Source organism: Geotrypetes seraphini, chromosome 2, assembly GCF_902459505.1.
Source record: "Geotrypetes seraphini chromosome 2, aGeoSer1.1, whole genome shotgun sequence".
Lineage (NCBI taxonomy): Eukaryota > Metazoa > Chordata > Amphibia > Gymnophiona > Dermophiidae > Geotrypetes > Geotrypetes seraphini.
The window spans coordinates 327,279,560-327,294,104 of NC_047085.1; the positions used below are offsets into that span (position 1 = coordinate 327,279,560).

Genomic DNA, 14,545 nt, shown 5'->3' on the forward strand with positions numbered 1-14,545 from the left:
CTGGGAGGAGAGATAAGCAGCAAGAATCTCAAAATCTACAAGTTACGAGTTGCATACAAATCCGACTTAAGAACAGCTTTAAAAACGTAACTCGTTCTTAACCCATGGACTGCCTGTTCATATATATTACACTTTACCTTAACACTTTTAAGTATAACACACACTTATACTACAATGAGAAAACTGATACATACCAAGATATCCAGGCACGCTGCTTTTAGTAATGTGATCTGGTCTGCTATGGTCAAACTTGTAAAGCCAGGTAATCGCTTTGCAAATTCCACTATTTTAATAATGCACTTTGTAGCAAGTTCACTGAATTTGTCCCAGAGTCCCAGATCCAGCCGAACACGGTGATCTGCGCTGGAGTTCTAAAGAGGACAGAAGATATACCACGTTATATAAACCAACTGTGAGAAGACCAGCACTAGAAATATTTTTGAGCAGTTGCTCTCAACCCAGTCAATCGGCCACACTTGGCCAGTCAGATTTTAAGGATACTCACAGTGAATATGCATGAGATGCATTTGCAAGCAGTGCACAGTAATCTGTCACATGCATAGTCATTGTGGATATCCAGAAATCTGACTAGCTCGGCGTTTTCTGAGGCCTAGCGTAAGAATCACTGCTTTATATTAATGAGGTAATATTCCTTGCATTTTCTGGAAGAGTTCAGGTTTGGATGCTGCTGTCATTTGCTTGGTTCAGCAGTCTAAGAATTTCTTGAGATATTTCTCTATTACTCAAGACTGCAGAGCCCATCTGTGCTAGAATACAAATGAATTTAAGAGTTCCCAAATGTCACCATCATTTTTCTCTGCCATTCTGTAATGATCGCATTGAGCGAGACAGTTTACTGATGAATCTTAGAAAAATGCACGGCTGAACTCAAATATTCGCTCTAGCATTGATATAAATGTAGCTGGATGTTTTGGGGCATGCGATATTTGTCTGTGTCTGGATAAAGTCATTTCTACGAGCCTTCAACCATTTACTTCACTTTGGGTCTGACTTCTAAAAGGTTTTTCCCAGAGGCACAAAATGTGAGAAAACCTTTTCCAAATCAAGTCCTTTGCATGTTGAACATTTTTCTTCCCTTTCGACAATCTATAGCTGAAATCTGGGAGCCGGAATAGATGGACCTAAAGTCTGATCCGGTGAAGGCGTTTCTAGTACAGTATTGGGGTTCAAGAAGGGATTGGGCAACTTTCTGAAGAAAAGGGGATAGAAACATAGAAACATAGAAAGTTGACGGCAGAAAAGGGCTATAGCCCATCAAGTCTGCCCACACTACTGACCCCCCCATTAGGTCTGGGTGCTAATGTCCTAGTTCCTTATCTCGACCCTCGCAAGGATCCCACGTGGATGTCCCATTTATTCTTAAAGTCAAGCATGCTGGTGGCCTTGACCACCTGTACTGGAAGCTTGTTCCAGTGATCCACCACTCTTTCTGTGAAGAAATACTTCCTGGTGTCACCATTAAATTTCCCTCCTCTGAGTTTGAGCGGGTGTCCCCCCCCCCCCCCAGAAGAGTATGGATAGAGGACTACTACACAGGTCCTGGACTGCTGGGCATGATGGACCTCTGGTCCGACCCAGCGGAGGCACTGCTTATGTGCTTATGTGAAAGGGTCATTATTCTAGAACAGTAGTTTCCAAACCTATCTGTTTTTCAGGATATCAGCAATGAATATTCAGGAAAATACATTTGTACACATTGCCTCCATTGCATGCAAATTTTGTTCATGCATAAACATTATGGCTAGGGTTTACCAAATATCTGTATTTCCCCGGACATGCCTTCGTTTTGAGGTCCTGTCTGGGGATCCGGACAGCTTTTCAAAACCTGGCACTTTGTCCAGGTTTTGAAAAGCTTGGAAGTAATCAATGTCAGGCAGGAGGGCATCCACGCAGGAGCGGGCAGCAGGGGGCAGGGCAGGATTGGGGGTGGGGCTAGGGCATAATGGGGCGGGATGGGTGGGACTGGGCGGGGCTGGGGGGGTGGATCTAGAGATCCAGATTTCCAACAAAAAATCTGGTAACCCTAATTATGATTATACTGAAAACTCAAATACTGGGGGGAGGGAGGCATGTGTCCAACAGGACAGGTTCAGGAGCCACTGTTCTAGAATGCTATAATATTTTTTTTTTACTTAAATGCATTGTACAAAGCACATGTAACAGAATTGCCATATGGTGATCTATCACACTTGGAATATTGACTCTATTAAGTTATATTTCCTTGTCTTGTATAACATAACATTTAGAAAAGAGGTTATGTCTTTTTCCCCTTTCCAATCCAATGGAAGTTGCAAATAATTATATAAAAGGGGCTATGACAGCATAAATAACTACCTGTATCTGAACATTTAATGGGCCGCTAGACTGAAAGTTGGCAAGTGAGAAAACCTGAACATATGTTTTAAAAATGAGCCATATCAGACTGAGGGTTCCAGAGGAATAAGCTTCACTTTCAAAATGGTCCAATGCATTTCTACCGGAAAAGGAGTCCCGGTTTCTGTAGCATAGAAACTTAGATACACTGAAATGAAAATTAGGGAATTTCTCCTTTCAGACTGTTTCTCTGCTGTTCTCCACTCTTCCAACCCTCCCTAAAGGCTCCCATGCTTGAAAACTATCCCCCCAGCAACTGCCCCACCCTTACCAAAATACCCCTTTAATGCCCCAATTCCAAACTGCCCCTCTACCCTGCACACTCTCCTCATACACAAAACTACCTCCTGTAACTGGCCCATCACACCACAAACCACCCTCACTCCCTCTCCCAAATCTGCCACAGCACTCCACAAATTGCCTCACTCAGAAACACTACCCCTGCTACTACCACATACACATATATGCAGAAGGGTTAGAAAAAATAGCATGAACCATGCTAGGCATGCTTTTCCCACTTGTTTTGTAAATACTGTATTTGTTTCCTTAATCCCAAATTCCTATGGAAGAGGGATTAGGCATTTGGGCCAATCAGAGCCTTAGTCCCCTTCCCAGGAGGCACCGGGAAGGGGAAGGCCCACCATTTTGAAGAGGTGTAAAGGTATGGGGGGGATATCAGGGGGGGGGGTTGTTGGGGGAAGCAAGGGACCCTGATGGTGAGAGGAAGTAGGCATCCCTCTTGCTGTCCTTCAATTTAAGGATCTTTTTTTAAAATTTGCTAGGTGTGTGTGTGTGTGTGGGGGGGGGGGGGCTCGCTGACTTGTCAAGCCTTACTTTCCTGTCAGTGTCTGAGCCAATCAGCACTCAGGCATTGACTGAAAAGTAATCCTATGATTAAGGTGACCATACGTCCTATTTTGAACGGGACCGTCCTCTTTTCAGATCCCCTGTCCTGTTGTCCCCATGCACAGCTTCGGGATGCCGAAATGTCCTGTTTTCAGAGACAGCGTCCCGAAGCTGTGTGTAGGGACAACGGGACAGGTGATTGCAGGAGAATGGGCTCTCTCCCTGCTTCCCCGCTCGCCGCCACAACAACAGCTGGAAAGGCATATCCAGGCGCCGGCCCAGAAGCCTTTTCCTCAACATCAATTCTGACATTGGAGAGGAAGTTCCGGAGCAGCCAATCGCTGCATTGCTGGCCCGAAATTTCCTCTCTGATGTCAGAATTGACATCGGGGAGAAGGCTTCTGGACCAACACCTGGACATGCCTTTCCTGCGGTTGTAGCAGTGGGCAGGAAGTAGCAGCGGGTGGCGGCGGACCGGAGGGGGGAGCAGAAAAATCGGTGGTAGGTTTCGGAGGGAGGGAGGCAGACAGACAGGCTGTTGGTTGCTGAGCTTTCTCATATTCGGTGTGGCAGGGAGGGAGGCTGGCTGGCTGGCTTCGGGGAGGGGGTGGGACAAAGGCTGGAAGGCAGTGAGGGGGAGGCAGGCAGGAAGGCTGGCTATGGCAAGGGAGGGAGGCAGGCTGGCTGGCTTCAGGGGAGGGGGTGGGACAAAGGATGGAAGGCAGTGAGGGGGACATAGGAAGGAGGGAGGGAGGGAGGAAGGAAGGAGAGAAAGAGGCAGAGGAAGGGAGGGGGGGTTGTAAGCAGAAGAAAGACTAGAGAGAGAAAGACCTATTCCAAAGGGGAAAGACAGGAGGCAGATGCAGGCCTATGGGAGGTGCAGACAGAGGTGGAGAGACCCTGAGGAAGAGCAGAGAGAGGCAAGATCATAACAGAGGAAGGTACAAAGGAGAACTGACACTGGATCTAGGGGCCCTAAGGACATAGGAAGGAGGCACTGGGGACACTAAGGACATAGGAAGGAGCACTAAGGACATAGGAAGAAGGCACTGGGGGCACTAAGGACATGGGAAGGGGCACTGAGGACATAGGAATAAGGCATTCTGGGCACTAAGGACATAGGAAGAAGGCACTGGGGGCACTAAGGACATGGGAAGGGGCACTGAAGACATAGGAAGAAGGCACTCGGGGCACTAAGGACATGGGAAGGAGCACTGGGGACATAGGAAGGAGGCACTGGGGACTCTAAGGACATAGGAAGTAAGGAGGGAATGAATAGAAAGAGACAATTGTTGGGCTTGAGTGCAGAAAGAAAGAAAGGATGCACAGTCAGAAGGAAACACAACCAGAGACTCATGAAATCACCAGACAGCAAAGGTAGGAAAAATGATTTTATTTTCAATCTAGTGATCAAAATGTGTCAGTTTTGATCAAAATGTGTCAGTTTTGAGAATTTATATCTGCTATCTATATTTTGCAATATATTTGCTATTTTTCTATAGTTACTGAGGTGACATTGCATATTTTAAAGTCATCTGCATTGACATATTTGAAAACCCCCCAAATATAAATGATAATTAACATTTTCTCTGCGTATAGTGTGCTTTGTGTTTTTTTAAATTTTATGTTACCATTATGAACTAATAAGATATTATGTGTACATGAAAAATGAATAGAATAAATTGGGGGCGAGATTGGGGGCAGGGCTAGGGTAGGATTGGGGCGGGGCTAGGGCAGGATTGAAGGCAGGACTGACAATTAATAGATGTCCCATTTTGATGGAAAAATAAATGCTCACGTTACCTATGACTGCTCAGACCGTCAGAAAATTTTGCCTGCAAATGTGACACACTGAGGTTAGGAAATAACCCAGTGTTGATAGAGAATCGGCTGGAGTGCTCCTTTAAATATTAATGAGCCCATTTTACTACCATTTTAATATTAATGACCTCATTGTACTACATTTGCAAAGGCAGAGTTGGAGACTGCTAGGAAGCTCAGAAAAGACCATGATGAGCCATTCTGATAATCAGTCGGTAAAATATTGACACGCTAAACCAGCTGGAACCGGTTTAGCAACCATTGTCAAGGGCATAGTAAATTTTGAGAATTTGGTCCTTAGTCAGCCAATAGGCTGCAGGAAAAAAGAAGACTGAAGGTTGCTAAGTAGATTGCGAAGGCACTGTCTCTGTAGCTAATGCTCTCACCTTCCCCTGCAGCCCATTGGCCAAACATTCCAAAGGAAGCTTAGTCATCCAATAGGCTACAGGGAAAACCAGGACTGAAGAATGATATATCATAACCTATTAGTCCTGTCTCCTGTGCAGCTTATTGGCTTATTGCCTGGCTAAGGGGAAAAAAACCTGTAGTTTACCTAAGGAATTCTGAGGGAAAGAGAGGCTGAGGGAAGAGATGTGGAAAGTAAAAGGGAGAACACAGCTGAAGTTAATGCAAGCTGGAAGAGGCATGGAAAGTTAAACAAAGTATACTGCAGCACATTGGTCAGGCATTCCTAAGGAAGCTTAAACCAGGAATGTTGATTGGTCCTGTCTCCTCTGTAACTTATTGGCTGGCTAAGGAAGAAAACCTGCAGTATAGCTGAGATGTACTGAGGAAGACAGGGACAGAGGGAAGACATATAGAATGTAAAAGGAAGAATACAATTGAAGTTAATGCAAGCTCAGGGAAGTATGGAAAATGATACAAACATAAGTACAACCCATTGCTGAGACATCCCTGAGGAAGCTTAGCCAGCCAATAGACTACAGGGAAAACCAGAATTGAAGGTTGCTAAGACACTGTCTCTATAGTTACTGCTCCCGCCTCCCCCTGTGCCCATGGGTCACAAATTCCTAAGAAAGCTTAGCCAGCCAACAGGCTGCAGGCAAAAGCAACACTGAAGGATGAAGTACAGTATCATAACATATTGGTCCTGTCTTCTCCGCAACTTATTGACTGGCTAACGAACAAAACCTGCAGTGTAGCTAAGGAGTTCTGAGGGAAACAGAGGCTGAAGGAACAGATATGGAATGTAAATGGGAGAACACAGCTGAAGATAATACAAGCAGAGGGACTCATGGAAACTGATATAAAGATAACTGCAGCACATTAGTCAGACATTCCTAAAGATTTTTAGTCAGCCAATAGGCTGCAGGAAAAAACACAAGACTCAAAAGTTGCTAAAGCACTAGTGCTGCCCGATTCAGGAAAAAAATTTCAATTCGATTCGATTCAGCCTACTGAATTGGTTTTTTGATTCGATTTGATTTTCCTGCCCAATTGGGTGTTTTTTTCAAACATCCTGGTGGGTTTATTTTATAGCCTCTTCACCCCTTTTATAGCCTCTTCACCCCCTTTGCCTTCTCCTAACCACACTGGGGCTGTGGTGTAAACAAAATAAACAAAAAAGACTTTTCCTCTCTCTCTTAAACCCTAGCTCACGTTTGCGGTCTAACACCAGCTCTGGCAGGATAAACGTTTCAAATCCAACATATTGTAATCACAAAAGGGGGGAAAAAATTAGTTTTTCTACCATTTGTTGTCTGGTCATTCAAATCTTGTTGGTCCCAAGCTCTGGTTGTCTTCTGATAACTTGCTTGCCAGGGTCTCCTTCTTTCTCCGTTCTAATCATCCATCTGCCATCTCTGTCCTCCCCTTCCGTTTCCCTTCCCTCCCCTGGAGGTCTGGCATCTTTATTTTTTTTCATCTCCATCCACAGATCCACCTTTTCTTAACTACTCTTTCATCCAGCATCTCTCTCTACTTCACCACCACCACCATCTCTCCCTTTCTTTTCCCAACTACCCTCCTATCCAGTATCTCTATCCCCCCCTCCACACCATCCCTTGTGTCCAACTTTTCTCCTTTTCTGTTCCTTCCCTCCCTAAATCCCATTGTCCATCTCTCTTCCTCTCCTCTATTTTCAGACCCATTATTTCTTCCCCCCCCAAAGTCCGGCATATGCACGTCTTTTTGAACCCCCTTCCCTCCCTCCCTCTCTCCCTCCATGTACTTCTACACCAAAGCCCCCTCCCCTGGTCTGTCCCCCCCTTGAAGGCCTGCACCTCCCCCCAAAGGCCTGTCCCCCCCTCAAAGGCCTACATCCACCCCCAAAGGCCTGCCTGCCTGTCCCCCCTGAAGGCCTGTCCCCCCCTTTGAAGGCCTGCATGGGTGCATCCCCCCGAAGGCCTGCCTGCCTGTTCCCCCCTTTGAAGGCCTATCTGCCTGTCCCCCTCCCCTTTGAAGGCCTGCATCCCCCCCGAAGGCCTGCCTGCCTGTCATCCCCCCTTTGAAGGCCTGCATCTCCCCCAAAGGCCTGCCTACCTATCTCTTCTGAAGGCCTGTACCCCCCTCCCCCGGAAGGCTGCACCCTCCCCAGAAGGCCGCACCCCTCCCCGAAGGACTACGCCCCCTCTCCGGAAGGCTTGCGTGTTCCTCCTGGCCTCCCAAAATCAATCTTCCTAACTTCAGCAGCCTGCAATAAGATCGTTGGCGCTAGCGATCTTTGCAAGCTGCTGTATGGCTTCAGAGTGTCTTCTCTCTGCTGCGGTCCCGCCTCTCCTCTGACGTCAGGACCGCAGCAGAGAGAAGATACTCTGAAGCCGTACAGCAGCTTGCAAAGATCGCTAGTGCCAGCAATCTTATTGCAGGCTGCTGAAGTTAGGTTGATTCCGGGAGGCCAGTGAGGAAGACGGACAGCACAGCAGTGGGAGGCCAGCGGGTAAGCCACTTCCCGACTAACCCTCCCCACTCGCCCTCTAAAGCAGGAGCAGCAGGCCAGCAAAAGGCAGAGCTGCCGCTCCTGCTTTAGAGGGCGAGTGGGGAGGGTCAATCAACGAATCAGGAGGCCAATTTTTTGGCGGGATAAATCGATTCGAATTGATTCACCCGAAATGAATCAGTGAATCGATTAGAATCGTGAATCGGGCAGCACTATAAAGCACTATCTCTGTAGCTACTGCTTCCTCCTCCCCCTCCCCCTACCCTATAACCCATTGGCCAGACACTCCTTAGGAAGCTTAGTCAGCCAAAAGGCTACAGGGAAAGCTGGGACTAAAGGCTGATGTCTCGTAACTCAAACAACAACCCCATCAAAAACACAAAGCCTACTTTCCTGAGCATAGCTTAGTCTTCAAGATACTTTCTTCTTAAGCACAATTATTTTTTAATTTGTTTTTTTTCATATACATATTTTGTGGTTTTTGTTTTATTGACTCCTGATGCAGGCCATAGGGCTGAAACACATTTGTATCAAGTCTTATTGTTGAACAATAAAGCATTCCATCAACTTTGGTAATCTTCACTGTTTATCTGTGATTTCTCAACTTTGAGTATGGTTTCTCTTATTTTATGTTACGGTAAAATACAGTGCAACATACAATGTTAAAACTCACAACCTCCTAGAAACAAAAACCCCAAAGCTTGCTACTCTTTTTAGGCAAAATGGAATAAAAGCAGATTGCAGAGTATGATTAGAGGAAACCATATCTCCAGGAAGTTGGAAGTTACTAAAAATCAGAGATTTCTAAAGGTCTTGGACATGAAGGCACCAGTCTAGGGTCAAGTCTGAAGGCAGTTCCTCTTCTCTGTCCTGTTGGCCCTTTTCTGAGTGAAGACAGACTGTTAACCCATTCCTTTAACATGATCAGGGCTGGTATTATTAGGGATTGTAAATTATAATCACCACTGGCCCAGCCCTGCATCTTTAAGGAGACAGGAACAACTGTACACCTCTGTATAGAAGATTGCTGTCAAGAGGAAAGAGGTGCTACTCACTTCAACACCACATGGAGGATTTTGTCTGTCTCTGGCATGGGGGGGGGGGGGAGAGAGAGGTTGTACACTTCTGCATCTCAAGGCATATTTTAGGTAAATTTAACCCTGACAGCAAAATAAGTGAATTAAACGTGCCTCTGTCTCATGCAATGTGAAAAAAAATCTTATTGAAATGCTTCAGTGCAGTTCAGAGATGGAGGCGGTGGTGGTGATGGTGGAGGGGTGGGGGTAAAGTTTTAATCGCCTTTGATTTTCACCCTTGGAAACACTTCTTTCAGTTACTGAGAACGTATCCTCCAGGATTTATTTTATTTCTTCTTCAAGGACCTGGGCGACAGACTGCACATTTGAAGAAATATAAAATAAAAATGTGCAGTCATTCAGGCTGTAATTAAATTTAACAGGCAGTTTATCCAGTTCATAGCACGAAGGCATTGCGCAGAGCTGCACAATGCAAGCCCCAGAGCAGGAAATCATTTTACAATAGGGCATCCATCTGGAAAAAAGGACATTGCATGAAACCAGCTAGTGTGAACAACATTTTCCTCAGTATCGTATGAGATTACTTTATCATGCAGCTGCGAAGGAGAAGCCTGACACGTCTATTAAAAAGGAATGCACATGGGCCTGCCCAAAATGTAAATCTAACTCAGCATTATGCAAACCGGAGAAAGGAGGCACTTAATAAAACATGTAAGAATTCAGTGTCGTATTGTGCTGGTTGCTGAATTCATGGACACTTGAATGCAAAATTGTTTTTACCTTAGCTGCAAGAATACTGCAAAAACTTAAAAAAAAAAAAAAAAAAGCATTTTAAAAATCATATTTCGATCGTGGCCTCCATAGAAACATAGAAACATAGAAAGATGACGGCAGATAAGGGCTACAGCCCATCAAGTCTGCCCACACCATCGACCCTCCCTTTTAAGTCTAATGTCCCCTTTAAGTAGAATTGTAATACTGCCATTCTACTGACCCGCTCTTTCAAGTGATCCTATCCTTTGGCTGACCCTCGTAGGGATCCCACATAGGTATCCCATTTATTCTTGAAGTCTGGGACACTGCGTGCCTCGATCACCTGCATTGGAAGCTGGGCTATGGAGAAAAATTGAAGCCGAAGTCTATCAAATGGTATTTTTTTAAAAAACTGAAGAGCAAGTATATTCTAAGGCAGTGTATCGCAAACTGTGTGCCCCAGAGGATTTCAGGCGAGAGGCACGTCCTATAGTCAGTCAGCTGTCATTTGTGCCTCTTCTCCTCACCTCTCCTTCTACAGCATCCCCCCACCGGCGGTAATAGGAGGCTCAGGGCCGCGGCAGGTGGACATTCATGTACGCGCGAATGTTGCCATGGTCCGCGCATTTCTGGATGCCCTCCAGCCGCAGCCCCGAGATTAGCGTGCCAGCAGCTTAAAAAGTTTGCAACACACTTTTCTTTTTTTTCAGCTCAAAGATTTTATTGATTTTAATATACAGCAAAAACAGGAAATGTTAACAAGGCATGATACAAATACACTTCCCCCTCCACATTCACGGTTTCTGCACTTGCGATTTCACATAATCGCAATTTTTTTCTGGGGAGGGGGAAAATTTAAAAAAACATATTTTTTTTACCTCCCTGCCGTCTTCCCGGCCTTACCTGGTGGTCTAGAGGGCTTTCGGGGCAGGAGCGATTTTCCTACGCTCCTGCCCCGTGCAGATCGCCATGAGGAAATGACTGCTATGAGTTCCCTTAGTCTCTCGAGACTATGACTGGAACTCCCTACAGCCATTTCCTCATGGCGATCTGCACGGGGCAGGAGCGTAGGAAGATCGCTCCTGCCCCGAAAGCCCTCTAGACCACCAGGTAAGGCCGGGAAGGCAGCAGGGAGGTGGGGGGGGGGGTGTCAGAGCCGGATAATCACGGTTTTTCGCCATTCGCGGTCCGGCTCTGCCCGTATCCCCCGCGAATAACGAGGGAGAAGTGTAAGCTGCACAAAATAAGGTATCTCAGAATGTTGACGAACAATACGATACAGAAGATTGAACCATGCCTATCCAACAGGATAGTGTCAGCACAATCTGCAGCTAACATTGTGCACAGTATTCAAAGCACCAAGAGATACTGGAATCCTACCCCATAGGAATGAAATGAGAGATGAGCCACAATATGATATATATGTTCAAATATTGGTAACTATAGACTAGCACAGTAACTGAATGACATCTTCAGCCCAATGTGCGGCGGCAGCCAAAAAAGCAAATAGGATGCTAGGAATTATTACAATAAGAGTTGACTGGACTCCATATTTTAAGGTAGGAGCTTATAGACTTATGCTTTTCGGCAATGATGCTTTCATACTTTACTGTAAGGCAAAGCATATTCCACCAGGTGATGTAGTTCACTTTAGATAAATCTTTCCAACAATGTAAAATGTTTTTAAGAGCCATGAACAACAATATGTTAAGCAATCTTGCATTGTGATCGGGCAGTGTATTCAGTAGTCCATGATGACCCAATATAATAACATGCAGATTTAGAGGCTCCTGTATGTTTAAGATCATAGAGATGGTTTCCCATACTTTAGTCCAATAAACTGATAAATGTGTACAGTCAAAGATCATATGCGTTAGTGTGCCTTCCTGTGAGTTATAAGACCAACACATAGAAGAGAGCCCATTTGAAAATTTTGCAATCTTAATTGGGGTCCAGTGTGTTCTATGCAGAAGGAAGAATAGTGATTGGAGAAAACTGGCAGAACGAGCAGATCTAAAAATGTTTTTCCAGACTTCTTGCCAGATCTCTTCACCAATTGAAACTCTCAAATCGCCATGCCAAGCACTCATCATACTTGTTAATGAGGAAGTTGAAGATTTTCTCATAAAGACATACCATCTTGAGGCAACTCCTTTGTGATTCTTATTGATTAATGATGTCTGTGAAGGCAAATCAGGGGTATGTTTTAAGTACCCTATATCCGGAAAAAGAGCTTTTAGGCAATGTCTTAGTTGTATCCATCGATACTGTTGATGCAGAGGCAGTTTGTAATAAGTTTGCAATTCAGAAAAGGACATCCATCGAGAGTCCCTTATTAAATCACACCGACCTCATTGTCAAGAAAGGCCTTTCAGCACTCTGGAAACTCCGTACCATAAAGAAATACTTCGATAACACTGCATTTCGACTATTAGTTCAATCCTCTATCCTCAGCATACTGGATTATTGCAATATCATTTACCTAAGCTCCACAAAGAAAATCACCAGAAGACTAAAACTGATTCAAAACACAGCTGTCCGCCTCATTTTCGGCCTGAACAAATGGGAACACATCACCCCCTTCTACCACCAACTGCACTGGCTACCCTTCGAATCCCGAGTCCTCTTCAAGTTCGCCTGCATCTGTTACAAGACAGTATTTGGTCTCTCACCAAAATACCTCTCCCCACATTTCAATATGTATTGCACCAACAAGAAATCCCGCAGAATCCAGTTGTTTACCTTCCCCTCCATAAAATCATGCCAGCTCAAAAGATTCATCGACAAAACCTTCGCCTTCCAGGCGGCCAAGCTGAACCCTTGGCTAGCCCAAATGATGCTAGAGGCCCCGACCTACCTAGACTTCAGAAAACTTCTCAAAACACACCTCTTCCGCGAACAAGACCCTTAGTCCTTACTCCCCGCATACACTCCAACCCCCCCACCCCCACCTCCCTCTCCCCCCCCTCTTCTGGTTTCCCACTCCCTCCATTTTATCCTCTAACCCAACTACGATAAACCTGTGCCTCCTTCCGCGCTACCTGCAATTCCGATAAAATTTTTGTAAATCCGGGTTCAGACCGGATCCTAATGTAACGAATGTAAACCGCCTAGAACTCTTTGGGTATGGCGGGATATAAGAACCTAATAATAATAATAATAATAATAATAAATCTTGAAGAATCCAAATATCACAGTTCTGCCACTGTATCCAATTAAGGGACCTATCCTGTATCTTGATAAGATCATTATACCACAACAGGATTAGACGAGATTCATGCCGTTTAATTTCCACCAAGTTATTGTAAGCTTTGACTACCACATGAGTAGAATAGAAAATTGGTCGAGACACACTATTCTAAGGGACTGTCAACTCAGTCCTCAGAACGCAGGCAGCCAGTCAGGTTGTAAGGATAAGCACAATGAATATGCATGGGCTGGATGTGAATGCACTACTTTCATTCCATGCAAATCTATCTAATACATACGTATTCATTGGGGACATCTTAAAAAAACAGAATGGCTGGATATGTCCTGAGGATAGGGTTATGAACCCCTGTTGTTGACATATTGGTAATATGCAGTTCAAGAGCTCTTGGGTAGCAGCATTCTGAAGTCAGCTCTGCCTGTCAAGAGACCTTAAGAAGCACATGAAGAACAATTGTATAATTGGAAACAGTGGTGTAGTAAGAGGGGTGGTCTACCTTAGGGATTAGTGCCCAAGAAAAGGATCTGGATGTCATCGTAGACAATACGATGAAATCTTCAGCCCAATGTGCGGCGGTAGCCAAAAAAGCAAATAGGATGCTAGGAATTATTAAAAAAGGGATGGTTAACAAGACTAAGAATGTTATAATGCCCCTGTATCGCTCCATGGTGCGACCTCATCTGGAGTATTGCTTTCAATTCTGGTCTCCTTATCTCAAGAAAGATATAGTGGCACTAGAAAAGGTTCAAAGAAGAGCGACCAAGATGGTAAAGGGGATGGGACTCCTCTCATATAAGGAAAGACTACAATGGTTAGGGCTCTTCGTCTTGGAAAAGAGATGGCTAAAGGGAGATATGATTGAAGTCTACAAAATGCTGAGTGGAGTAGAACGGGTACAAGTGAATCGAATTTTCATTCCGTCAAAAATTACAAAGACTAGGGGACACTTGAAGTTACAGGGAAATACTTTTAAAACCAATTGGAGGAAATTTTTTTAACTTAGAGAATAGTTAAGCTCTGGAACGCATTGCCAGAGGATGTGATAAGAGCGGATAGCGAAGCTGGTTTTAAGAAAGGTTTGGACAAGTTCCTGGATGAAAAGTTCATAGTCTGTTATTGAGAAAGACATGGGGGAAGCCACTGCGTGCCCTGTATCAGTAGCATGGAATATTGCTACACCTTGGGTTTTGGCCAGGTACTAGTGACCTGGATTGGCCACCATGAGAACGGGCTACTGGGCTTGATGGACCATTGGTCTCACCCAGTAAGGCTATTCTTATGTTCTTATGTTAGTGGGGGCGCTGGCACCCCTCCTCCTCTCCACCCCTCCGCCTCTTCCCACTCCTTCCCTCACCACGCACGCGCCCCCCTTCCTTTCCCCCATATCTCTAGTTGTTTACCTCCACAAGCAACAACTTCAACATTTTCCCCTGTGAGTGTGTCAGCTTTCCTGCTGATGTCATTTCCGGGTGCCACACATAGGAAGTGACGTCAGAGGGAAAGCTGCTGAGGTTGCGAGGAGCACATTGAAGTTGTTACTCGCGGCAGTGAAAACTAGAGGTATGGGGGGGGGAGCGCGGCAGGGGG

General features: G+C 45.2%; 1 protein-coding gene across 4 annotated transcripts in view; it reads right to left on the minus strand.

Annotated features, from left to right (window-relative positions):
* Positions 1-14,545, minus strand: part of RARB (retinoic acid receptor beta) — a 751,528-nt gene that overhangs the window by 63,545 nt on the left and 673,438 nt on the right. For all 4 annotated transcript variants that reach the window (XM_033930170.1, XM_033930168.1, XM_033930169.1 and 1 more), the window contains one exon: positions 195-371. In XM_033930170.1, coding sequence (XP_033786061.1) covers positions 195-371 — 177 coding nt within the window. The remainder of the gene's footprint in view (positions 1-194; positions 372-14,545) is intronic.